At 37.8% G+C, this 26,367-nt stretch overlaps 4 protein-coding genes across 6 annotated transcripts; 1 reads left to right on the forward strand and 3 right to left on the reverse strand.

Annotated features, from left to right (window-relative positions):
• The first annotated feature begins 8,665 nt into the window (after window positions 1–8,665).
• Window positions 8,666–12,180, forward strand: LOC103943410 (protein ABIL2). Of its 2 annotated transcripts, none has more exons than XM_048570975.1 (10): window positions 8,666–9,042; window positions 9,854–9,963; window positions 10,193–10,275; window positions 10,377–10,527; window positions 10,862–10,961; window positions 11,097–11,189; window positions 11,286–11,328; window positions 11,412–11,500; window positions 11,587–11,732; window positions 11,862–12,180. In XM_048570975.1, exons 2-10 carry the CDS (start codon window positions 9,871–9,873, stop codon window positions 12,030–12,032), a joined length of 969 nt encoding a protein of 322 aa, XP_048426932.1. In that variant the 5' UTR covers window positions 8,666–9,042; window positions 9,854–9,870; the 3' UTR covers window positions 12,033–12,180. The 2 variants fall into 2 exon arrangements, with proteins under 2 accessions (XP_048426932.1, XP_048426931.1); XM_048570974.1 differs by having other exon boundaries at window positions 9,859–9,963.
• Window positions 12,181–13,773: 1,593 nt separating this feature from the next.
• LOC103943404 lies at window positions 13,774–15,496 on the reverse strand. 2 transcript variants are annotated; one of them, XM_048571033.1, is made up of 5 exons: window positions 15,333–15,496; window positions 15,174–15,183; window positions 14,381–14,453; window positions 14,237–14,292; window positions 13,774–14,003 (listed from the first exon to the last, which is right to left on the reverse strand). In XM_048571033.1, exons 1-5 carry the CDS (start codon window positions 15,358–15,360, stop codon window positions 13,889–13,891), a joined length of 282 nt encoding a protein of 93 aa, XP_048426990.1. In that variant the 5' UTR covers window positions 15,361–15,496; the 3' UTR covers window positions 13,774–13,888. The 2 variants fall into 2 exon arrangements, with proteins under 2 accessions (XP_048426990.1, XP_009351981.2); XM_009353706.3 differs by lacking the exon at window positions 15,174–15,183 and having other exon boundaries at window positions 15,333–15,492.
• Window positions 15,497–16,583: 1,087 nt separating this feature from the next.
• LOC103943405 (putative carbamate hydrolase RutD) lies at window positions 16,584–19,693 on the reverse strand. Its single transcript, XM_009353707.3, is given in 11 exon segments — window positions 16,584–17,109; window positions 17,243–17,330; window positions 17,420–17,537; window positions 17,785–17,839; window positions 17,842–17,932; window positions 18,041–18,094; window positions 18,209–18,304; window positions 18,400–18,500; window positions 18,647–18,729; window positions 19,114–19,315; window positions 19,465–19,693. Coding segments are annotated over 11 exon segments (1,200 nt in total). The 5' UTR covers window positions 19,589–19,693; the 3' UTR covers window positions 16,584–16,921.
• Window positions 19,694–22,268: 2,575 nt separating this feature from the next.
• Window positions 22,269–25,303, reverse strand: LOC103943406. The gene is made up of 3 exons (XM_009353709.3): window positions 25,119–25,303; window positions 23,398–24,289; window positions 22,269–22,925 (listed from the first exon to the last, which is right to left on the reverse strand). Exons 1-3 carry the CDS (start codon window positions 25,150–25,152, stop codon window positions 22,499–22,501), a joined length of 1,353 nt encoding a protein of 450 aa, XP_009351984.2. The 5' UTR covers window positions 25,153–25,303; the 3' UTR covers window positions 22,269–22,498.
• Window positions 25,304–26,367: the final 1,064 nt, after the last annotated feature.

The raw sequence follows: 26,367 nt of genomic DNA on the forward strand, positions 1-26,367 counted from the left end.
TGGCAGTAAAAAAATGTGAGTGATTAGAGAGAGAGAAAGAGAGAGAGAGAGAGTTTAGTTACATGGAAGCTTATAGCAACTATACCTGGATTGCTGAGTTTAGAAAGCTTTCAGTTTACAAGGTGGATCGACTACAGAGAGAGCGCTTTCGGGGTGGCAGAAATCAAAGCATGCTAGTATTTTCTGCAGCAAACAAATGTTTCATGCAAATGATGATGTTACCGATCCAGGAAATTCATTTTCGAAAACAAATCAATGTTTTGCCTATTAATATGCAGTTCATCCGGATTAAGTAATGTTTCGTTGAGACTAGTTGTTCAAGTCCATTAAAAAAAATTGACCTAATAAAAAAATGGGGATTATTATTGGCACTCCAAAAATCTTATTCTACACTCTTCATAAGTGTATTTTTCTTTCCAAATATAGAAAGTTTGGAGTGTAAAATAAAATTTTTAGAGTGCTAATAACACTTCTCTAAAAAAATAAGCACTGTCGAAGGTTCCTAATTTTCTTCTCTCCCAAGTGTTTTTTGTAATTTACTTGTTTTACCAAACCAAATTATGCGAACTTTACAAACCGTGGGAACGGAAGAGTTGGTAAGTGTGAAATTAACAAGTCAGATGAATTAATCAGTAGACGACTCTGACCAAGAGACGACAAATATAACGAAGTGTTATTGGCACTTCAAAAATCTCATTCTACACTCCTCATAAGTGTATTTTTCTTTCCTAATATAGAAAATTTGAAGTGTAGAATAAGATTTTTGAAGTGCTAATAACAATTCCCCAAATATAATATGTTAATTTAAGTCCGTGTGTAGTTGACGAGTCGTTGGCCATGAGAGCATAGGCTTCCACTTTTGTCCGAGTTTGGGGGGAAACTGGAACTTGCATCAAAGCTGGTAGTGAAGCACAAATGAGAAGCTCCTCCCAATAATTAAACTGACCAGTCCCAAGGCGGCTGGCGGATATTGCCGGAAAAGTACCAGTAGACGAATAGGTCCGCATTGTCCCCTCAATAATAAAGAGCATGCAATCGAGTGGATCTCTAAACTATTCGAAAAACCACGCAGCGCTATTCTATTTTTTATTGTACATCACTGTCTTCAAATGGTCGCACATCTTTTCCAACACACTTGTATTCACCTTTTCAAACATATATATTGTTAAAAATTTCTGAGACTGTTAATTACACACTGCCAATTAACATCACGGTTCATGCCGAACAGGTAGGAAGTTGGACTAATTTGACATACACATAGGTATAGGGTTTGTATTAACAAGACCTTGATGCAATTAGTAGTAGAATTATTAATATAAGAAAGACCGAACGTCGTGAGGTCTTCGTTCTGGGACCATATGCTTTAACATATTTTAGTTCACTGATATGTACTTATAATATTAAACATAGTAGAAAATTGACGTATTTACTTATTTGCCAAATCGTAACTCTAGACATTTTAATTTTCAAAAGATAAAAAAAAGAAATATATAACAGTGACATAATATTCATTTAGTTCACACTCAGGAACCTCTACACAGCCAATGAGAACAACATATAGAGCATCAAGGAGCATATTATATGGATGGATTTAGCTCGTATTTTCTATACTCCAAGTCATCAACATGTGATAAATTAATCAAAACGATAACAATAATTAAGTATTTGTTTAAGGGAATTGTTATTAGCACGTCAAAAATCTCATTGTACACTCTAAACTTTCTATATTAAGAAAGAAAAATACACTTTATAAATAGTGTAGAATAAGATTTTTGAAGTCCTAATAACACTTGCCTTTGTTTAATTGTTCATATTCTGAAAATACAAGTTTAATGGAAGGATTTGTTTAATTAAGTGAAACCTCGCCAACTTGCGTGAATTTATGTTTGCATGTACGGAACCGGATCCTCTCCATATCTCCTCTATGGGGATTCGGGAGGACCGCATCATCCTGGCCATTGGTTTAAAATCATGCGGCCAGGATTTAAATTTACTTTTTATAACTTATTTGAAGCAAAACCAAGGTTGTCGCACCTCTGGTTCTTCCTCCTCCTCTGTCTCCCCATATCTCAGATCCCCGCAACTGACAAAGCACAAACTTGAGCTCTTCCATGTCAAAATTTTACTGATTAAATACTGAATCAACACTAACTGTGGCTACGCCGGATTCTTTCTATTTTTTTGGTCGAAATTCCGGGTTCGAGAAGAGTAGATGGAAGTGTTTTCAGCCATGGAGTGGAACACTGGAGGAACCACTGCGGCGGCCGGAACGCAGTGGGGTTGCTTGGGACGGAGCGACCATTCTATTCGAGAGAGAGGGCTAGGAAAGGAGCAGGCTTGAAGTGGCAGGGAAAATAGGCATCCACGACTGAAGATGCTCACGAGTTTTATCAACGGCCACAATGATGTGATCCGCAGGGTCCCCAGAGAAAGATCCGGTGTCTGCAGCCGTTTGCATGTACAGAGATTCGACTTGTTCGACTGAAAAAAAATAATGAACATGTTATTTAATTAATTTTGGACTTCAAAATACAAAGAATACGTGGTATTTTTTGAACGGGCCAAATAAAAAAAAAGAGTACATAGAATATTCACTACTGATTGACTAGGTATTATCCTGAGCTAATTCCTTCATTTAGGGTATATGGTGGCTGCGTATTTTGCTTTTCTCCCTCATCATGTGGGCTTGGGATTTGATAAACCCCCTAATAGTTTAAATTCATGATTCTGGTGGGTGCAATTTGTTCTTTTTTATGTCGTTTCAAGATCTGTTACGGGACCTCGGAACCCATTCGAGTGGCTAAGTTTAGGAGGCTTTCAGTTTACAAGGTGGATCGAGTAGAGAGAGAGAGAGCGCATTCGAGTGGCAGAAACCGAAGCCTGCTAGCATTTTCTGCAGCAAACAAATTTTCATGCAAATGATGATGTTATATATCGATCCATGAAATTCCTTTTCGAAAACAAATCAAACGTTCTACCTATTATAATATGCGGTTAATATGGATTGATTAATGCTTCAGTGAGACTAGTTGTTCAAGTTCCTTAATTATATTGACTTGGCTGCTGGTAAAAACATTGACTTCATAAATAAATAAATAAAGCATTGACGAAGGTTCTTAATTTTCTTCTCTCCCAAATCGTTTTGTAATGTACTTATTGTTTTACCAGACCAAATTATGTGGACCTTACAAACCGCGAGGAACGGAAGAGTTGGGAATTAGACAAGACCGAGTCGGGAATCGGATTGAAAATAACACTAAATAACAAACCCTCATGTCAGAAATGCAGATTAAACTGCCATTTGATTAAGACTTCTGGCCTTTGATTGGCAGAAAATATTCACTTCTACTCCTGTTTGGATTCACACTTAACAACCACCGTATAGCCAGCAAGAACATATAGTCCAAGTTGTGAACATATGATAATTATTCACTAATCAGAACACGAAAACAACTAGTTTATTGCTACAGCAAGAAAATGCAAGGATTAGTTTAATTAAGATTCCGCTAAGGAAATATTAAAAGTCAAACCTCGTGTCAGTGTTTGGGTTTTCAGTGTTGCCGTTGGTCTCCTGGCTCCCTCGATCGCTGGCGAAAGCGACAGCGGACATAGTAGCTTCCCTGCATATTTGTTGACTTTTGAGCTGCTGTTTGGACTGGACGACGATGAGCACCAGTTTGCTTTCGTCTTCTCAAATCATCGCTTTAAGCTCTGCATGGGTTTTTTTTAGACCTTTTCTGAGATGGGTTGGGCCTCTTGTTCTCACCAAACCGAGCGGGCCCATTTAATGGGCCTTAATATGCAAAATCGTAAACATATACTGTTCAATGATGGCCCGAGTTTAAAACGATCCAAAATGACTATAAAAGGCCCCAAGTCTTGCTAAACCACTAGTTCCCACCCTCAAACCTCTCCCACCCCCCACCCCCCCTCCTCCCCATAAGAAAAAGTTATAGAAATTGTCCATTAACTTTAACCAAATTAGAATAGTAGTTCCTCAATTAAAAATTCATGACTATTGGTCCTTTAACTCATCAAAACGTACAGTTATAGTCATTTTCATCAACTCTGTTAGAACTTCTGTCAAAATGAGTCAGTGTCACACATCTGAGGCTGAATCAAGGAGCAAATATGGAAAACCAAATGAAAAAAAAAAATGTAACAATGATCCCTCAACTTTAACTAGGGGTGGGCAAACGGGTAAAGGAACCGCGGGTAGGGGCGGGTAGTGTAGGTTCGGGGCGGGTACGGGCCGGATCCCTTTTTTTTTGGGAACAAACGGGGCAGGGCGGGCCGGGGCATGGTTATTTACGGGGCGGGCCGGTTCCTACACCTTAGAAAAACGGGGCCCCGGACCGGCCCGTTTCATATTATAATCAACGGTTGAGATTGAATGATAACCGATCATTCAATCTGAACCGTTAATTTGTAACCTAGGTTTCAAATCAGTTTCAGACTTCAGTGTTCAGTCTCAAATCTCAATCTCTCCAACACTCCAACCTTTTCTCAAATTCGCGGCGCCGCTCCTCCGTCCACCTTCTCCGACACGACACGACTTCAGTGTTCACTTGTAGGAGGTGATGGGGATTTAGAGAAGGGTCCGATGACTGCACAGCCAAACCAGAACTCTCTGGCGGAGCCATCGCCGTCTCCGTCTTCCACGACGTCGGCGCCGGCTTTGGTGCTTTCCAACTCCGGAAAGCGGATGGACCAGGCGGGGAAGAAGAAGTACTTGAAGCAGGTCACCGGGCGGCACAACAACACGGAGCTCCACTTGGCGGCTCAGCGCGCGGATCTAGCCGCCGTGAAGAAGATTCTCGGCGATATCGATTCGCAGATTGTGGGGATAGTTAGCGGTTGAAGGAGTGATGAATTTTAGTTGAAGGAGGTTATCGAGAAGGTTCTCGCTGAGCCGATACGGCTTCATTTGGTTGTGGCTAATATTGGAACTGGGTCTCGTATGACATTTGCAAGCATGTATGTGTTCTTACTCATATAAACACCTTAATCTTAATTAGTATATAATTTAGATACATTTTAATTAAGAGAAGCAAATTACGGATTTTCTTTTGTTGTTTGTTTGAAATTACAGTTATAAAAAAAAAATTGGGGTCCAGTGTTCCATTCATCATTTCTACTTCAAGTGGAATTTTTGGAAGAGATGCTCTTACCCATGAATTCAAAGAGGTTTCGTGGTTGTGTTTTTCGTGTATGCCATGTTTTTGTTTATTAATTTGCAGCAAGTTCAAGTCTTTACTGATTTCAGATGAAATGTGATTGTTTAGGTTAGGTGGGGAGAGGTTTGTGGTGATGGAAGTGATGAAGATTGCTCTATACCAGCAAAGGATGTGACCTATGACATCCTTTTGACTGTTGGCTTTGTGCCAGGATTGAAAGTTGATGCCATCCTGCTATTACGAACAATAAAGGTGCCAAATTTTACATTTTTGTTACACTTTTCTTTGATATGCTTTCTTGGGGAATATTTACATTTCCTTGAACATTATCCTGATGCATCAAATTTTGTTTCTGTTACAGATATGAAACTGTTCATGTGATGAAGGTACTACAAATGTGTCCATCTTTGCATTAAATCACCGGATTCGTTTAGTTTAATGGTCAAATTATTAATTCAGACATTTGCTAACTGTTTGATCTGTTTTTGGATTGTTGTGTGCTATGGAATTGTGTAATATGTTGGATGTTGAGATGGCATTTAGAAACGCATGCTTCAATCTTAGTATGTTGGATGTTGAGATGGAACCACACCTCATTCTGCTTCAATCTTAGTATGCCCATAACCAGATTAAAAAAAAAAAAAAAAAGTTATTGGACCCGTGGACCCGTCCCGAACCGGCCCGTTTGATACGGGCCGGGTTAGGTCCGGTTCCCAAACTTAAAATCCCTACACCCGGTCCGGCCCGGCCCGTTACATTTTAAAAACGGGTAGGTCCGGTTCTTCCAAATTTGGGCCCGGCCCGGCCCGTGCCCAGCCCTAACTTTAACCTAATTAGAGAAATAGTCCCTCAACTTTAATCCAATTAGAACAATGATCCATCAACTTTAACCTAATTGTAGCAATGGTCCTTCCAAGCTGCACTCTTTGATGAGTTAAGAGGGCAATGTTCATGAATTTTTATTTGAGAGACCATTACTCTAATTGAGTTAAAGTTAAGGGACTCCTCTCCTCCCCATAAAGGTTAGAAGAATTGAGGATCAGAAATTGAAGATAGAACTTTTGAGTGTAAATATAAATATTCTTAATCGCTTGAGTCACAAACTTATTTAGCTAAGTGACTAGATCAAAACAGGCAATTTTGTGTTGTTTAACTTAAGTTGTATAGAGTCTACAGATAAATGAAATGCTAAACACACATAATTTTTGTCATTTTACAGACATTTGTTCAATCTTGTATGTTGCTTCGTTTGATTTAATTTGATAGCTAAAAATAAAAATGAATGTGTGTGTGAAGGGTTAAAAATGGTAAGTGAAAATCAGATCCAATCGATAAATCATTATTATGGCAAGAAGATCCTCTTCGAATCAACTTTGTAAGAATCCTAAAAATCCTCACATCTTGACCGTTCATCGTACATCGTGTCATCATTTTTCTTCAAATACTATTTGTGTTTAATTTTAAATAATAAAAGTCAAATGATTTCTGACTATACAATACACGATGAATGTTTAAGATATGAAGTTCTCTAAGATCTTCTAAAATGAATCCGGATAGGATCAAATTCCAGTACTTACGTTGCTTATTCGTCTTGCGATCCTGCATAACCCCACCCAACTCAATTGCCACCAATCACGCCGCTGATTTTATAAAACCTGATGAAGCTAAAATCACGGATTCATTCAATCGAGAACAAAAGAAAAAAGCTGAAATTACAAGTCTACAACTCCAAAAGGTTTTGGTTTATGGGTTGAAAAAGAAAAAGAAAAAGAAAAAAGTAGCAAGGAGGAACTCAGTAGGATCCACGTTAGCTATCTACTCCAAATCAATCATCACCTTTGATTTCATTTTCAACGGTGGTGGGTAACCCTCGACCTCAAGCAACACAAAGATTTTTTAATATGTCGGGAACACGAGTCATTACGCTATATGTTATTATACAAGTAGAGAATATGTGTTTTTCTTATTTTTCAAGTATCCCTCTTCTTGTTTAAATTTTATTAACATATTGCATGATAAGATTTCAAACTCGTAAAAAGTAACAAGAAAGACATTATGCACTTGGAATGATTAACCTAACTCACGTCTACGTAGAGTCGGAAATTGAAAATGATGTTGGTATGAGGTCTTCCCTTCTTCTACTTGTCTTCGGGGACTTTGTTTAATGAGGCATGATGAGTGCCTCCAAGGTCACGTATTTGGGGTTTTACCAACAGCATGCGTGCGTGGGTCATTGATATGTGCTTTTCAACACCCACATTTTCCCCCATTCAATCCAATGTGTTATATTATATGTGTAGTGGTATAGGCACTAGCAACTAATAACAACTGGGGAGGAAATCTGACAGTATACCAACACCTTTCCTTGCCTTACAAAATCCATTACAAGGGCCTTCGGTGGGCCTAGCAGCGTACCATATCCCCTCCCAATTGAGAACAACTTCCCTAAAATCGGATTCTCTTGGAACGGCATTCCAAGTTAATTATGTACGCTATGTGAAAAAAAAAAAAATGCCACAACTCATTTGAGATATTACTACAGTGACGTTTTCGTAATCTCGATAAGAGTACTAAAAAAAGATTAGGGTTTTTTTTTTATGGGAAAATTTTTACAAAGACCAAAGTTTTCTAAGGACTCAAAATTTCAAACCATTTTACGAGAAGAGATGGAACCCCTTTTCCCACCACCACCACAAGTGGAAGTGGGAAACCCAACAAAAGAAGTTCATCTCTTCCATATCAAGAACAAGAAGTGGGTGAAAAAACAACAAAGCAATTTCCCATTTTTTGAGGTAGTCTACTGTTTGTGCTTATAAAAAGTGGACCCACACTATATCAAAGACCATATTTTTAGCTCATATTTGTAGGTTACATGAAGTGACAGTTGCTAATTGAAATTTTTTTTTTTAAATCATTATAAATAAAAAAAATCTAATTTTCAACCGTCATATCTTTTTGTTTACAACGTATGGTCTACAAGATGATTTCCTAGCACCTTGCAAAGATGGAAAAAAAAATTGTTTAGATAAAACAAATTCGTAGACTATACGTTGTAGATCAAATAATCTTGCGATTATGGTAAAAACTTCAATGATCAATCGTCACGTCATATATCTGGTGTACAAAAAATAATATAAAAATTTAGAATCGCTGTCACCAAAAAAAACCCAACTAATAAGAAGGTAGGACCCACAAAGTGGCTAATGATAGGGAGAGGAGTTAATTAGTCCAACAGTATACTTCTTGATGGAGTAGAATTCTTTCTTCTCCTATTCACATTTTCTTTACTCCTCTCATCTTATATTTTACTTTTTATCTTATTATCTTTATAAAAAAATCAATATAAGATATTAATATAATTTAACCGTAATCATTTAAGTAAGAAAAAAAATAGAGAAAAAAATTAAAAGGGTGAGAAAATCCTCTTTCAAACACGGAGAGACTTTTGCTCCCTTATAAATTAAAACTGCCTCAGATTCCCTGCCCACACAGACGTGCTAGCCTTGATGGATGTCCCTCCACTCTCTCTCTCTCTCTCTCTCTCTCTCTCTCTCTCTCCCCTCCCACTCTCTGTCTGCTTTTTTTAAGTCCTCAACTATTTGAATCTCCAAAACAACAGAGAGAAAGGAAGCAGAAGAGTTGTCGTTTTCTTTTGGATTAGTCAAATCTTGTACCGAACCAAGTAAGCCGCTTTCAAACGAGCTGCCTATTCCTGTCCTTCCTCCTCCTTCTTCCTCACCATTTAGGTTTCATATACTCCACAAGTTTCAAACTTTGAATTCGACCCAGTCGGTTTCTGGGTTTTTGCCTTCTTGGGTAGTTTTAATTTCAGCTCCAGAAGAACTTTCACTTGAAAAGCTACCAGGTTAGTGTTTACTTAGCATTGAAAATTTTGCCCAATTGGATTTTTTTGTTACTGTGTTCAAGAGAAAGAAGAAAGGTAAGAACTTTCAGCATAGCTAATACAACTCCTCAAATGCACTGTAATTTTTCTTTCATTTCCAAAATTAGACTCTCCAACAGAGAAAAGGGTCATGAAATTTGACAAATTTGGACGCGTTTTAGGATTGGGATTCACTAACTATGTGTTCCAGAATTACCCATTTGAATTTTGAATTTAATTGAAAAAAAAAAAAAAGAGACTGAAAACCCAGAATTATCTCAGAAATTAAAGAGAGGGGGCTGAAATTTGACAGCTTTTGATGTTACTGTGATTCAGACAAAATGAGCTTTAAAGTGTTGTGTTGATTTTCTTGTCTGAAATGGTTGCTGAGATGAGGCAAAGCACTAAGCTTTATGCTGTTGCATTTTTTATTCCCATTTTTTTTTATCTCTGGCAGGACTATTCTCTAATTAAAATAGTAGATTGGGGTATTTCATTAATTAATTGTTTAAGGAGAGGCTCCTCTCTTTCTTGCAAAGGCAAAAACCTGGTGTTTTTATTTGAGCTTTAAATTTTTAAAGTTCAATGGAGTTTTCATTGGTGCATAACATCCCTCTTCCCCTCTCTCTAAAGTTTCTTTTTCTCTTTGGAAGGATTTGATTTAGCTTAAATTTCGATATTTCGCTGGTTTTCGGGGGCTGAGTGGTGCATTTGCCACACTATAACCTCATATGTTCTTGGTGTTTGTTGTTTCAACTTTAAGTTCTTATCTTGATTCCGTTCACTCTCGAAGTGTAGCTCGCAGGAACGATGGCTACATCTGCAATGCCGGTCCCTCGGGTAGCATCTAATTTTGATGAGGTTTCTATGCATCAGAGCTTGCTCTTCTCTGATAGTCTCAAGGTACTCCTCTTTTGCTTAAATATTACTGTTTTAGTTGGTTCTTAGTTTTGCAAGTTCAGTGAAATGAAATCTTATGAGCTTTCATTATCTTCCCGAAAAATCAACTCTTTGGTTTTTCGTATACCTCACTTAAAAATATCCGAATTCAGGAGACGTTAGCTTGTTATAGTGCAAAAATCCCTGCAACTGAAGTTGTGTGATTTTCGTTGTGCATTGCGTTACTTTTCAGGATTTGAAGAATTTGAGAACGCAATTGTACTCAGCGGCAGAGTACTTTGAACTATCGTACACAAATGATGACCAGAAACATATGTGAGTTGTTCCGATTCATGGCAATTGGGATTTTATTATGCTAATTCTCTCTATCCATATTATTTTTTGCAAAATTAAACAAATATCATCTTGTTGTGCAGAGTGGTGGAAACATTGAAAGATTATGCCATTAAAGCTCTCGTGAATACAGTGGATCATTTGGGTTCTGTTACATATAAGGTTAACGATCTCTTCGATGAAAAGGTGGATGAAGTTTCTGGCACAGAATTTCGGGTATCTTGCATTGAACAGGTAAGTTAACGGTGAAATTAAAGAAATCTTGAACGAGCTTGTACGATATGTGTTTCTGTATAAAATGATCGGCGAAAAATGCCTTTTAGGCGCTGAGGTATAAGATAGTTAGTCTCGCATGTAAGTTCGTAGCTCATTGTTCAAAAGTTTTGCATGATAATTGTCAGTTGAGAAAACAATTTTGCCACGTCACTGGTTACCCCCGTCTAATTCGGGATTGACTACCCCGGGTCATTGCACAACAGTGTGCGACTTATTGCACCGAATTCAATCCTATAATTTGTAGCTATGTATTCAATCACAAGAAACCAATGCTCTTTTATGTTTCTTTTAGAGGATAAGGACATGTCAAGAATACATTGATCATGAGGGTCTTTCTCAACAGTCATCGATTATAGATACTCCTAAATACCACAAGCGGTACATCTTGCCAGGCAAGTACACCACCGTTGTCTCAGTTTACTGTTTTCATACTATAAAACACTGCATTTTATGATTTTTGATCTCGTTTTTTGGAAATACGGAGATAGAAATGAATAAAAGTTCTTACAACTCAAAATCATGTTCAGTTGGTGAGACCATGCACGGAGGCAGCAGAACTAAATCCAAATACCAAGGATGCAACCTAGATGATGAAGATGATTGGCATCAATTTCGGAATGGTAAGATGCTTCATCTCCCATTTTGTTTCAGTGTGTATAATTAATCAAGAGTTTAACATATTCTGGTTTCTGTTGTAATTTGATTCGATCCTAAAGCTGTTCGCGCTACAATTAGAGAAACCCCACCGTCTACAGTCAGGTAAATATTACTGCGGTATCTTGCTTGAATCAAGTTGGTGACCCAATTTCATATGTCATAAAGGATGGTCATGTTTTGTGCAGCAAAGGGCGTTCTCCGTCTCCTTCTCCACAACCTCCCCAACGATCCGGAGTTTTTTCTTTTACTTCTACCATGCCCAAAAAGGAATTAGGTGAGTATGCATCTTGGACATTGCGATATGGACACCATTATAGTGAATTGGATATTGATAATCTGATTTTTGATGTTTCGAATCAGACAAGCGAACAGTTTCGCCTCATCGATTTCCACTTTTACGGTCTGGATCTCTTGCAAGTAGGCCAACTACTCCAAACAAAAGTCGGTCTAGTACCCCGAACTCAAGTAGGCCGACAACTCCAAATCTTTCTAATCCAAGAAGACGGGTGGGTGTCAAACGCGGATTACTTATTCAATGTTTCTTTTGAAGTTCATTAGATTTTCAACATACTTGGTACGGTTCCCTTCTATTGTGATAGTTGTAAACTGAGAGTTCGGTGTTTATGTGTATACAGTACCCTTCAGAGCCTCGGAAGTCAGCTTCCATGCGATTACCTGCTGAAAGAGATAATGGCCGAGAGGTTGATCAATACCCCAGCAAAAGTAAACGGCTCCTCAAGGCCTTGCTTAGCCGGCGCAAGTCGAAGAAAGATGACATGTTATACACTTACTTGGATGAATACTGAGAAATTGAGGGAGGATGGACAATTGAAGCAGAAAACTACTGTTTCCGGCTTTCCCATTTTGTTTGATGACCTTTTCCTTTTACACAGCAGTGTAATGTTTTCAAGTTTTGTAAACAGTATATATCAATTATTACTTCCCATTTCAGAAGTTTGCTTGGTAAGAGAAATACTTTCGAAGCGATTGCGTTGGGATGAAATGCGTTGTCATTTCTCGACACCATTGCGTTGGGATGAAATGCGTTGTCATTTCTCGACACCATTGCGTTGGGATGAAATACGTTGTCATTTGACTCTAAAAATGGCAGAAGCTGTCCGGAACTTCATAATCAATCATACAATGTAGGGTTTAGGAGCAATCCGATCGTTTTGTAGGAGAATGCAATCAATCTAGCTGCTACTGTAAACTGAGGTCATCTTCAACCAACCCGGTCAAAGGGTTATAGGGTTAAAAATAGTTAAGAATGACACGAAAATCATCTCCAACCGAAGATTAAGCCAAAAGGTTTGTGGGCCTCATCAGGCCTAAACCTGTTAGCGCCAGAATGTTAAGCTTGACGTTTTGCTAGTCCTCCAGCAATTCAACTAAATAAGTTGAAGAACGAAGGCTTCAAAAGAAAGAAACACTTTGCATCGAGAGATTATTAAACCAGATAATAAACCACAGCCTATTACAAAGGTCAACCAATGACTAATGTAAATATACCAAAGCTCGAAAAGCTTAGATTCCTTAAAGACTAAATACTTCCAAGACTTGAATACAAATATGTCCCACATTACACTCTTAAAAGCAACAACAATTAAATCAAAGAAGCATACAATTCAAGAGAACTCATCTGAGATATTTACTTGTTGGTAAATAAAACTCCAGCACAGAAGCTGCAGTAGCAAAGCAAAAGAGCCCAGTTCCTTCAGACCTTCACCAATCTGCAAAAACCTAAAAACCTGAACCATTAGATTAATTAAATAGAATCTGATCTGTGAAACCAAACAAACCCTAATCTAGAATTCAAAAATTAAATTTCAAAAACCCTAAAATTACAAACCCTAATCTAGAATTCGTAAATTAAATTTCACAAACCTTAAATTAATTCCCATATTTATTTACCTGTGTCTGAATCTGAGAGAGAGAATCGCGTGAGAGAGTCAGAGGCTCTTGAGAGAAAGAATCACGAGAAAGAGTTGCGATAGAGAGAGACCGATGGTGGCTGTGGCTCTGTGTGAATGGGCCGGTGAATGGTTGGCAGGAGTTGGATTTGAGTGAGACTAAGCTAAGAGACTGAGTCTGAATGAGTGAGATTTGAGAAATAAAATAAAAGTTCGAAACTGGAGTGGTGTCCTCGACGGGGAGAAAGCTGAAAGCCTAACAAGGAATGGATGGACGACATAAGTTAATTTGAAACAATCCAACGGTTCAAATTAACTCTTAACTGTAATTAAAAAATAATATATATTATTATATGTGTAAATATATATATATATATATATAAAATAATTAAAATTGTATATTTCAGTTGGGAATGGAAATACCAAAATATTGGGAAAACAATCCTGATTCCCATACCGAAATTTCGGTATTTTTTCGGTATGAGAATAACGAAATTTTGGAAAAATCGGTTTGGGACATTTTTGGTTTGGAATTGGTATTTTTTTGGTTTGGTTTGGTTTGGGATTTTTGGGAATTTTTTCCATCCCTATAAAATAGCATTCATACGGTGTGTTGAATATATCGCTGAATCTTATAGGTCATAACAAAGTAATCAAGCTCCCATTTCATGCTGTGAACAGTTCCACAAATACCAACTTGAATTGTTACAAATCATTTCATAGAAAAACTAGCAAAGCAAGTAGCTAACTGGTCACAATTCTAATCCATTTCCAAATTCTTCGATTGTCTTTGTGGCGAGTGTCAATACATCTAACAAAGCGCTATATGATGCTCGAAGAAATCTCGCCTCAACAGCCTCAAAGTGCCTGTACATAAGATTAAAATCAACCACAGGTTCGGCAGAATTTTTTTTTGTAGCAGATTTTCTGAATTTAGCCCACAACTTAGCTTTGAACCCACTTTTTTGTCAACAGTTTGGTCGTTAGGCGATAACATTGTTCCTCCCTCACCCCATATAGCATTTTCTTACATCAGAATCAATCCAATGATTCTTCAATAAAAGTTTGGAAAATTAATTTTATCAAACGGAAATGCTTACACTGAAAGCTTGCAGTTGGAAACTGACATCTGCCTCGTCACCTTGTCCGGTTGCAACTGCAGTAATAGATGGAATCAGATAAACAATTAAACCAAATGAAGTTATGAACTGATCAAAACATAGCTTTAACATATGAAGCATCACCTCCTTATCAACAGCTAATGTTGCATAGACGATTGAAGCACTTTCCTCGGACTCAAAATCTACCTCCAAGTCACTGCACACAGACCTCCATTTTCTCAATAATGATGCTCCTACCATGCGGGTTAAAAATTCGCAGAAGTAGATAAATTATAAATGATGAAAGTTGAATCAATGATCTCCTCTTCCCAGAGAAACAACCCTTGTAAACTTCTACCAGGCCACGCAACCTTATGTCCTCCCGTAGTCCTTGATGCATAGTTTTCACATTCAAGTTTATTGAAAACTGTCTAGAGTAATTTCAAAATCCATCCACAACATGGTTAAACAGGGTTCGCCTCAGTATATCTTGATCTACCTACCTCACCAAGGGTTCTAGAATTACTCCCTAACATAGCTGAAAACCCCATCAGCTCCTATGAATCCACAAATTAGCTCAACCAAAATTCTGAAAATCTAACACTGAAGTGAAACGTCGAAATATAGCAGCAATTCAACTTTTCCAAGAAAGTTATGTTGTCCTTCACATTCTGAATGATGAGTTCCTTTCAACGAACGAGATGAGTTCCTTTCAGTTTTAACACGAAAGAACAAGCTACAGGCTATACATATAAGATTACCACAACAACCCAGAAGCAAAACTATCGAAAATAAACTAACTAGGAATTCAAAAAACAGATACTATAAACGGCAATTCGTTCAAACAGATACTCAAGAGAGCAAATTCACGAATAATATACATAAAGATAGAACCTTTTGCAAATCGAAAACAAACCCATATCCAAAATCAACTTACTTTTCGGTTCCTGAGGTATTGAAAGAGGAAAATAATCAAAACCCAGATAAAATACAGGTGAAACTGCTGACTTTAATCACAAAAGTAAAGAGATTTTAACAGAAAAACATAGAGAGAAAAATAGATATTGGTATATAACAGAGGAAGGAGAGAGATTACCAGCTAAACTCCCACTGGGTTTGGGCATCTGCCATGTCAGAAGCTGCTGCAGCCATGGTTCTCTGGAGCTGAGAAGTTGGAGACGCTGAGCAGAGCGTCTCACTGGGGTTTATCGGGTTCTAGTCTTCTAGACGAACAAAATCGCTGCGTCTCAAAAAACCAAAACGACGTAGTAAAGGAAGGGGTTGTGTGGTATAAGAATATTTTTAAACTGACGGAAGTACCCTTATTTCTAGTGGTGGGAGTAAGGTACGGAAACTGGTTTTCGGGGTTTAATCCGTAAATCCGGATCCTCTTTGTGAGGATTCTGGAATTCGAGAATCGTATCCATTTATTATACATTATGTGGTCAGAAATTATTTTAAATATTTTTATTTAAAATTAAATATAAATAATACTTAACAAAAAATGACTCTACAATTTACGATGAAGGTAAATAATTCACGGATCCCTAAAATTTTCATCAATCCGGAGGGGATCCTGTTGGTTAATACGCGTAGGCATTTGGGTATATTCCAGCGTATATCTGCCATCCTTCTCTATAAACTCCCGTTGCTCGAGAGATGGCATCTTATTCAGCATAACAATAGCATCTCTCTCTCTCTCCTCTCGCCTCTCTCCTCTTTCCCTTTCTCTCTCTCCCTTTCTCTCTCAAAACCTCCCTTCCTTTCATTCAATTTCGACACCTTCTTCTCATCCAATCGAACAGCACATATTTTTTGGCAGACACAATCAAAGGCCAAGTACGTTATCTTTTCGTACATAACATCATCATTTGGTTTACCGATATTCAGTCTTCAATTTGTCGTCGTCTTCAATTTTAAGTTTATGAACCATAGTTGTTGATTACAAAGGCGTATGCGTCTTGGGTAAGATGATATGTTTGTTTGAGGTAAACCACCGCTTGATGCTGCCTGCATGTATTTTGTGTATCATACTAATATTTGTGCCTGCGTGCAAATTGTATATCATACTAATATTTGTGCTGGCTTTAGTTAGTACTAGGGCTGGTTGTTCAAACTCCCGGTTTTTCCTGTATATTCATCCCTTCGTTCTCGTTCTTTGATTTTTCTTTGATTCATTTAGTCCCAAGGTGTTTTCGTTTGTTTTCAGGTAAAAGTAAAATTTATGAGAAAAATTGACCAATTATAAAATTTCAAGGATAATCGGTTAAAATTAAAAGTTCGAAGAAAAATTAGCCAATATCTCAAAATTTTTTACCAAAAATTTATTGTGATAACACCAAATAAATAAAAATAGAAACACCCTATTTCTGGTTTGCTCTCATTCTGTAAAGCGTACAATCTGTAAAGACTTGTTTGTCTCCAGTATAAATGGATAAAATATTATCTTGATATGTTGCAAGTGAATTGAGGATTGGGATCCGCCTAAATATTGGCCCTTGTGATCCTCTCTCCGTTCCTGCCTCCGGTTGCAACATATCTGTATAAAAGGCCTCATATCTTGTTAACAAATCCCGGTTTCGGGGAAGAACACTTGACGCAGCATTCACCAGTGCCGATGGAATGAAAAATCGATGAACCCCAGTTGAAAGAAATGCGGGGGGTTCTTTGACGATCAGCAGCAGCTTATGCGATGGCATGTCCGACTCTTGCCGGTTTTATGGTTCTGAGGGCTCTCCTTCCATTCTCCAATGCCAATGAAAAGAGGCCAAAGAGGAAAAGATGTAGCCTTTCGGATATGCTGGGCGTGAATGACACACTTCTCCCTTCTGCGCTGCTTTTTCTGATACGGGAAATTCTTGTAACCATCCACCCTGTAAAAGACAGTATATATTAGCACGTAATCACGGATTATATTGACATCAATACAGCAGGCATGCTGCCATTTGGTCCATGCTCTTATGCAGAAAAGAGATGGAAGATTTTGTTTAGGTTAAATTTGCTTACCCGAACTTGTTTCAGGCAAATTTGTCCAATCATGTGGCTCGGTCTTTGCTTCCGTTGCCTTGATCAACTCCATAAGAGCTTTGTTTACCTGATATTCAAAACAAATTAACATAAGATTTCCTTTCCACGTCAAGCATCATTGAATTATATAACGGATGATACATATAACAGAATTACCTCCTCGGTCCTTTCATGACTCACTAGATGCCCTCCAGGAAGATCTACCATTCTAGCAACAGGATGCAGCTTCTCTGCCAGTCTCCTTGCATAATATATTTGAGCAACGACGTCATGCCTATCAATTTAATGAATGTCAAGATGGTTGCCAGAAGAATATGTAGTGAACTGGTAATCAAAATTCATAAGTTTCACACAAACACTTGATTTTCGGAGATAGTTTGTTTGAGAGTCGGAAATGTATATATGCAGCAGTGCCTTTATGCAGGCATACAAATTCCAGACCACTAACAGTCTTATCTTGACACACAACATGGAAAAAAAGGGGACATCTGAGATGCACTGCATAGTATGTATGACCGCACCTGCCGTGAATGACTGAAACGAGAAATCCTGCTGAGCGGATCAATTCAATCTCCTTCGTGTCATTTTATGCGTCCAGCATGCATTGATTTGACCCTCGAAACCATGGTTGGACTGCATCCCGGTTGCTGATATGCCTTTGACATATTCCTGGAGATAGGTTCCAGTTCAGAACATGGATATTGTACTACAAATTGTATCTAAGCCTCAACCGAAATATCAAAATAATCAATAAGCAGTTCCTTTAGGATTTCTTACTTGATATAACATCGCCCTTCTCGTGTTGGATCCAACATATTCTTCAAGATATCCCTGCACGTTAATACCGCGAATGTGTGAGAGTTTCGTTCTTTAAAGCATGAGTCATGTCCCTATTGGTCCAGAGTTAACAGACGGAAACATGATAGAAGCAAGAGCACTGCAGACCTTCGAGTAGTGCGTGTCCAAGTCTACAGCCGCCCTTTGCTCGGGAGTCTTTGCCTTCAAAAACCGGACAGCAATGGATAATGTTTGTCGGTCAAGCTGCAACACATTGAACATATTAATGAGAAATCAACTTCACCTCCTGCAAGCAAACTTACGTACTGTTTCTAGTTCATGGGTCAGAAGTCACGAACCCTTGGTAAACATTCGAAACCTCCCCCGGTCACATTAAGCAAAGCCAACGACAGAATTCTATCGGGCACCATTGCTGCTAATTTGCAAGCTATCATAGCTCCTGTTGTGGTAACAAAATTCACGTCAGACTAAAGAGCGAATCCAAATAAATTAACGAAACGAAAGAAAGAAAGAAACCAAGTCCTGCTACAAAGTAAATTCAGTTCACTGTTTGTAATTCGGTCAGTGCGGAAAACATGAACTCACCCATCGAATGCCCAAAAACATGGGCTTCTGTCCACCCTAAGTGATCCATCAATGCAATTGCATCCTTTGCCATTGTTCTTGTTCTGCCACAAACAAAAAACAAAACATCATTAACTCAACTTCTGATCATTATTATCACGTATTTTCGGAAAATTCACGTAACTTTTTACAAATCTTCAATAAAAAATCAAACTTTTCACTAAATTGACACTCAACAGACGACAAATGAGCACTAACTGAACACTAAAACGCGTTTTATTGCCTGTTTAGTGCCGCTTCGTAAAAGGGTTCTATTTTTTGTTAAAGTACATATACATTCTTATAAGGACGACCACAAGCTGACAAGCTTCTCGCTTTGCGAGGGTCGAAGAAACATCTATGTCCTACAGTATATAATTATACAATTGAATACTATTTTTTCCGAGAAAGAAAAATTTGACTTTTTCAAATGAGTAAAGAAAACTCACGTATATTCGGATTTTTTAGTGGGGATGGAGCTCCGACCCATGCCGCGGTTGTCGAAGGCACACACCTCGATGTCACCGCCGCTAAAACCAGCCTCATCGCCGCAGCAGTCAGCGGCTGACGTCCTCTCGTCGTCATTGTGTGCAACGGACCCCGTCAGTCCCTGAATCTGTGGGCCCCACGAGTCGTGAGTCCCCGCCAAACCTGTCCATCCATTCCAAAATCCATCAACAACACAGAAAATTCCGAGCAAACCAAAACCCAGTTCGTATAAATCATTGAAACAGAAAGAAATAATATCCGATCAGAAAAAAATAAAAAGAAGAAAAAACTGAATCTTCCAGATAGGCGACCTATGATGAGGAGGACCTTGGTCGGTCCGCGGCCGTACGTTTGGTAGAAGATTTTGATTCCGTCGTTGAGGTTCGCGTCCGCCGAGGCGGCATTCTGCGGCGACGCAACCTCGCAAAACGGCATGGTATTCGGGATGAACGAGTGATATCAAATTCTAGAGAGAGAGAGAGAGGGAGGGGAGGCAATCTGCGTTTTGTACAGATTTCGGAGAGAAACTGAGGACTTTAACCTGGTTGGATATGGCCGCGTCCTTATAGGAATATGGGAAGTTGTTGGCGAATAGGCCGCTGTACCGGATATAGTCAAAGTCAACAAACTCACCCAGTCTGAAGACAGTAGGAAGCATCTGCATGTAATGTAAAAGTTGACGGCTTTTTTAGATAAAATTGTTTTTGAGATTGTCATACCTTCTTTCGATCCTCTTTTATTTTTGACTGTTAATAAGTTTTTGATCTTTTGAGTGCTTATTTTTATGATCTTAGTAGTTATTATATGTGGTTAATTGTTTAAGTTCCAAAGAGTGTCAAATTCATGTTTGTTTGATCCCAAAATCAATAGAGCTAGTCCCTGATTTTGTTCATTATTAATAATTTTGATCTTTCATGAAAAATTTCCGTTATATAAGGATTAAATGACAAAATACCCTTAATTTTTGTCAAATTGTTTTGGCCCATTGTTTATCAATAGAGTGTATTTTTATCATTTTGGTCCTTAGTTAACAGAGATTTTTACGAAATTACTTGAATGATTGACAGTGGACAAATTCAACGACCACTTTTATTCATTCAAATCTCAATGGCTAAAGTGAGGAGTTACACCAATCTCAAAGACTATTTTAGCTAAAATAGCAAAATTTAATTAACTTAAGATTAATTAAACGTATGCCCTCTAAAACTCAATTTGAGTCTTATTTAACTCTCCAGTACTTGAACGGGAAGGAGTAGGTGAGAAGCAATTTGAGTCTTTTAGGAAGTTAGGCGACACATTTTGAGTTTCAAGGACTTAAGTATAATTAATCCCATTAATTAATCTCGTTATTTATTTGATTAGAATAGCTAATTACATAATTAAATTGTTACTTTATTTGTCAAATACAATTAATTGTTTAAGAACAATTAGTGGGTTCATTGCCACTGTCTTTTGACTAATCTTTTTGACGGGGTCGTTTCATCCGCAGATCTTGTTAATCAAATGTGTAATTATAAACCCTAAATAAGCCATAAGTTCAACGAGCAAGAGCCAAATTGTCAAATTAAACACTCTCCGTTTGGTCCAATACACATATTCTAGAAGTCTGACTTTCCTCTAATTCTGGTTAGATTACGCTTTCTTCTCAACATAAATTGGCTAAACATTGTATACTCCTTTTTGCACTCACGTTCGAATTTCACTGCGCATCGAATCCGTCTTCCCGTCACGTTCAAATTCCTCTCCCGTAGAGCAAAGGAATTTTGTGTGTGTTTATTATTATTATTTTTTTTTTTTTTTATGGTAAACAGTTAGGAATTGTGTTTGGCTTGTGCTTTCGCCTTGAATGGGTGTCCCTTTTGGATAATAAGTGGTTGGATGGAAGGATTGAGATCTATCCCGGATCTTTACGTTCAGAGCTTGTAAATCAAGAGATCCAGATCGTTTAAATTTTTAGATTTTTGTGAAATGACAATTGAAATGAATTAATGAAGATGTGCTATTAAAATTAAGCGATCCGGATCTCTCGATCCGTGATTCTAAACATAAAAATCCAAAGTGGACCTCAATCCAGATGAAAATTTATGGCAGCTACAAAAAGTAGGTGCAGCTTTGGATTGCCGATTTGAGTGATGGATGGTGATAAGGTCGGCCTTCCACATTCCAACAAGATCTTCTATGGATCTTTTTGATGAGGATCTAGAAATCTATAAATTGTGTTTGTTCATCGTATATCATGCAGTTATAAATCATTTTAATATTTGTATTTAATTTTAAATAAAAATATTTAAAATAATTTCTAACTGCACAATGTATAATGAACGGACACGATTCACGGATCTTCAGAATCCTCACAAAGAGGATCCGGATTCTTCTACATTTATCATGTGGAAATAAAGATCTAGCAGTTTATTATATTACATGCCTAAATTCGAGAATTTATCACATATAGTCAAAATTTACACTCTAATTTTATGAATGTTAGTTTTTAAAAAAATTATCAAATATATCCAAAATTTCACTGGAATAGACTTCAATACCGTCAAAGCTAATAACAAAACAAACCGTAAATCCAAACACTTAAAAAAAATTATTGCAATTACACCTGTTTATGAATGAACCTGAATTCAATTCCAAGAAATGTTCTTTTGTTTTGTTTATGATTTTGGTTTTGCAATAAAAATTGGAATTTGTTTGTTTACATGCAATTGTGATGGGCTTTTGACAAAAGGTGGACCTCCTGATGATCGGAGAACAGATGGCAACATGCCGTCGTCGCTCCCAATTAGCTAGACCCTCCTTATTTCCCTTTGATTTGTTAGGTTTCCAAGGCATACCAAAAGTATAAGAACAAAAATTAATTATTATATTAATTTTTTAATTATAATTTTAAAAACAATATGAAGGAGAAGGATAACCAGAGGCCAGAAGGGGAGAGGGTTGCCGCGGTGGGTGGTCCGGTGACAAGTAAGCAGTCTTCTTGTGAGTTTGAATGAAAAAGGAACTCCAACGATTGTAGTAGGTGTAATGTAATTTGCTTTTATGGAAGTTTGGTCCATTTATACGTGTTTTTTGCTATAATTAATCATTTTTATAAAAATTGACATTTATGAAATTAAGGAGTAAATATTGATTATATTAGAGATATTCCCCTTAAATTCTGCATAATTACATCTTATGTAAAGACAAAAACACTAATTATTGTACCTACAAGTTTTTTGGATACGAACAGACCTCGGATGCAAAGAGAGAACGCTCTTAATCAAGTGAGTTGTATTTACAAGATTAACAAATCTAAAAACAAGTTGATGCGCACTTGGAGGTAAGCTAAGCATGAAGAACAGTTCAAACCGTTGGAAACAACCATCCCATCGTCCATCCGAGGAGCAAACCTGCCCCGGCAAGACCCAATCCCACTGCGAATGCAACAACGCCCGTGTTAATTTCGCACCTTGGTCTGCCGCCCCGTTTTCCGGCCCTGCGCTGACCCTTCTTCATGTGCCTGCCTTTGTGACGGGACCATGGTTGGTCCTTGTTATTGAGCTGCAGGCAGAAGTTCTCGAGCTGCAGCAATTGCAGCCACTGCTTGTAAGCAAAGAGTTGCGAGGCCTGCTTCAAAAACAGAGTGATTATGTGTTCCTTCTCTGTATGGGCTTGCTTTGCTGCTTTTTCTGCGTTCCTAGCTCGTGTTTGAGAGTGGCACAAAGCTTCCAACAGCTCGGCTTTGGTTCGATTGTCTTCTGAATTCTTTTGGGTTTGCACCTCATCCTTGCTGAAACAAATTATACAATAAACGAAAGGCATCATGAATGAAATTGATCAAGTAATCTCCGAGAAGTTTTCAAGCTCGACCAAGTAATCTCCGAGAAGTTTTCAAGCAACAAGATATCTGCTTCATTTAGATACAGGCATCGCAAGCTCGTACAGAAAAGTAAAGAAGCCTGGCATATTACTCTAATACTGGGGGAAATAGGCAGACATTTATAATGAGCCAATAATTTCACATACGCACAAAGGAAAATTACGAAAATTACGGTTTACATGATGATCCTCGAAACATACAAAAACTTCGGAAGAATTGTCCCTTTCATGTAAGAGGGAAGGTAACAGGTTGATCTTCGATTGTCATGAAACATAGACCATACAGTTCTATAAAAAATTTCAATTTGTGCAAATGATCTAGGAATACCAGATGATCGTGGTCAACTGCGAAAACAATTGTAAAGCAAAAGATACAAAATTACCTTAAAGGACTGCAAGACTCGTGCGTTGAGTGACCAGAAGTAAAGCTTCCCCATGTATAAGTGTCCATATTGGAGAACGCCATTTCAGCCATCTGATCCATGGCTGAATTAGGGTCGAAAGCAGAGGGACCCTTCCTACGATGCTTAACCTGGGGCCGCGGGAGATCACAATTCTCAATATGTTCCAGTGACTTCTGAGCAACCAAGGAAGCCAACTCATCTTTACCTGCAGAGCGCCACCACGGTTCAGTTTTCTGAGTTCCCACCCACTGGGATTCCAAACTGGAAGACATTTTCTTGGGTTCCTCAGAGCTCAAGCAGTTCAAAGAATCCAAGTTCAAGAGATGATCATCTGAGTACCAAAACTCGCCCGAGTCCTTTTGCTTAGGAACTTGTGGATCATTCCCAATTCCAGCATTGAGCTCTTGCATTCCTTTATTCTGGTCACTTTTTGTACAAGTGACAGAAACCTGGCACGGCTTCTCAACAAAAGAATTAGCACTATTCTTCATATCAATTTGAGTACCCAAAACCCCGTTAGACTGGTAATAGTCACTTATGATCGGAGTTTTATGAACGAATCCAGAATTCAAAACTTCAAGTTCAGCCTCCAGGACTGCTAGCTGTTCATACGTAAACTCCTTCTGCAGCCCACAGTTGGGTTCCAGGTTCAACCACCACTTGGTGTTGGGTGCTAGTTCAGGATTTGGGTTGTAAGGCATGCAATCTGGTTTGAGGTTCTCGGGTGCAATATCAGATTCTGCTTTTGAGGAAGATGACGACGGGCAGGAAGAAAATTTTGGCGCGCTCCACGCATCTTCTTGGACAAAACAACAGTTTGCTCTACGCTGCCATGCAGTGCGTGCTCCTGATGCCGCCATATCTTGTCTATCTGTAACAGATTTTACAATGAAAAAACCATATACAGTTGTACCACACTCGGTGAGGCATCTAATCCGAATACGTAATTAGGTATTTGAAAGCTTTCAACTTCTCTAACTCCGAAAGAGATTCAACTGGAAAATCATAAGTCTCAACAAAAAAAAAAAAAAAAAAACAGATCCGAGTAAGGCAGGAACATCTAAAGACGAAACAAAGACGGAAATTCAGATGATTTCACAAAATAGAATCTTTAACATTGGTTTGCAAAACTAGCAATACAACCTCGTAGCAACACATAGGGAACAAAGGATTGATGTTTTCGCCATAATTTTTTTACTCAACCTAGTTGTAAAATATTCAGTGTTTTAACTTTTAACAGGAAATCAAAGCACTCGTGTGCGTAACAACATTGGCTAGAGCCTAGAGGCTATGCACCTAAATTTGAGTCCCCTACCGCAATTCAGATTAGTTTAAAGTAGAATATCGCTCGTAGAAAAAGGAATCTAAAACCAAACCAGATTCTATAATTGCGTAATCTACGATAATTTAGTACAAACACTGAAGATCTAATCAAAATTGACAAATACCAAGTTAGTTCATGCTATATATATTCTGTAAGTGGAAATTGGTCGCCTGTTCATACAGAAACGTCAAATTTTGACAAAAAAAGATGGAAAATTTACACAACTAGAGCAAAATCCAACTCAGAACACTCCAAAAAATTGGGGAAAATCAAAGGGAAACTACAAAATCCCATTCAAAAAGGTGAAAACACACAGATTGAGCAATAAAGCATTGAACTTTCATCTGAAAATTTTGAAAAGAAAGAGAAAAACTACCTTCAAAAGGAGATGGGAATTCTGGATTTCGCATACGTTTTCTGGGATCCGAAAAAGCAGATGCAGGCGACAGAGAGATCTCCTCCTCCTTCTCCTCCTTTCTTGTTTCCTACTTCACCGTCGCCTGCTTGCTTGCTAAAATAATGCAAGTCGGTAATATCCGTTTTCAATTCAGTGTGTAAAATAGCCAAAAATACCAAAGTCTGAAGCTTTGCGACACTTTCTTTTTGTGCTGAATGGAGTGGTACGTTGTGCTGAAGGGGGTTGTACCTCGATGTGGAAAATGTACTGGGTCCTAATTTTGGTGGGAAAATACACGTTCGTTGCCTCATTGGTGGGAAAAAAGACTTTTAGTTATACTGTCATCGTCATCGTTATGTTTTGTGTCAATTATTTGTTATGTGATAAACAGTAACTCTTAGTACTATAGGTTTGTTTAGTTAAAATAGTTTCTAAGATTGGTGTAACTTCTCATTTTGATTCATGAGATTTGAAATCGATAGAACTGGTCCTTAAATTTGTTTACCGTCAATCGTTTTGGTCATACGTAAAAAAAGTTTCTGTTAAATAAAAACTAAAAATGATAAAAATACCCTCAATTTAACAAAGAATAGAGTCAAATGATTTGACAAAAATTAGAGTTATTTTGTCATTGTATTCTTGTTTAATGGAAATTTTTATAAATTAATCAAAATGATTAATGATGGACAAACTTAGGTACCAGTTTTATCAATTTTAAATCTCAGAGACCAAAATAAGAAGTTATGTTAATCTCATATCCATTTTAGCTAAAATGCTTATATTTTATGATTAATACGAGATGTCATATAGTAGTGTATACATTACCACAGTCATATTATGTGTCAATCACAATTGCTATATAAAAGAAATTAACACTTAACATTACATAATTAACACGAAATGATATGTAATGGTGTATCAGTGACATGTAAGTTTCTCTTCGTCAGTCATATTGCTACAATTGGGGGTGCAATGTGCATTATGGCATCCATTCGTTTTGAAGTTCCTATTGGGATATTATTTCTCTTTCCATTTTGATAGGGACATTAACTTGTAAGCTTTAAATTTTGACAAGTGTTTTACCAAATTGGTAATTTAAACATGGGCTCAAGGCCATGCCACCCATTTTCCTTTCAGAAATTGACATGATAGAAAAGATCTCACATCACTCACTTCCAAACCGTCCTTCGTACGTGTTATGGGACGCAAGTTGAACCCACCATTGACC

The sequence above is a fragment of a genome, unplaced genomic scaffold (assembly GCF_019419815.1).
Source record: "Pyrus x bretschneideri cultivar Hongxiangsu unplaced genomic scaffold, Pyrus_bretschneideri_v1 Contig57, whole genome shotgun sequence".
Classification (NCBI taxonomy): Eukaryota; Viridiplantae; Streptophyta; class Magnoliopsida; order Rosales; family Rosaceae; genus Pyrus; species Pyrus x bretschneideri.

What these genes read in the sequence shown, in the direction of transcription:
- LOC103943410 (XM_048570975.1), top strand. Translation starts at nt 9,871, where the DNA reads ATGGCTACATCTGCAATGCCGGTCCCTCGGGTAGCATCTAATTTTGAT. An exon ending in TCTTCTCTGATAGTCTCAAG is followed by an intron (nt 9,964 to 10,192) that starts GTACTCCTCTTT and finishes GTTACTTTTCAG; the next exon opens with GATTTGAAGAATTTGAGAAC. An exon ending in ACCCCACCGTCTACAGTCAG is followed by an intron (nt 11,329 to 11,411) that starts GTAAATATTACT and finishes TGTTTTGTGCAG; the next exon opens with CAAAGGGCGTTCTCCGTCTC.
- LOC103943404 (XM_009353706.3), bottom strand. Translation starts at nt 15,388, where the DNA reads ATGGCTGCAGCAGCTTCTGACATGGCAGATGCCCAAACCCAGTGGGAG. An exon ending in CATTAGCTGTTGATAAGGAG is followed by an intron (nt 14,293 to 14,380) that starts GTGATGCTTCAT and finishes CTATTACTGCAG; the next exon opens with TTGCAACCGGACAAGGTGAC. An exon ending in TCCAACTGCAAGCTTTCAGT is followed by an intron (nt 14,004 to 14,236) that starts GTAAGCATTTCC and finishes TCTTATGTACAG; the next exon opens with GCACTTTGAGGCTGTTGAGG.
- LOC103943406 (XM_009353709.3), bottom strand. Translation starts at nt 25,152, where the DNA reads ATGCGAAATCCAGAATTCCCATCTCCTTTTGAAG. An exon ending in ATTCCCATCTCCTTTTGAAG is followed by an intron (nt 24,290 to 25,118) that starts GTAGTTTTTCTC and finishes AATCTGTTACAG; the next exon opens with ATAGACAAGATATGGCGGCA. An exon ending in GAGTCTTGCAGTCCTTTAAG is followed by an intron (nt 22,926 to 23,397) that starts GTAATTTTGTAT and finishes AATTTGTTTCAG; the next exon opens with CAAGGATGAGGTGCAAACCC.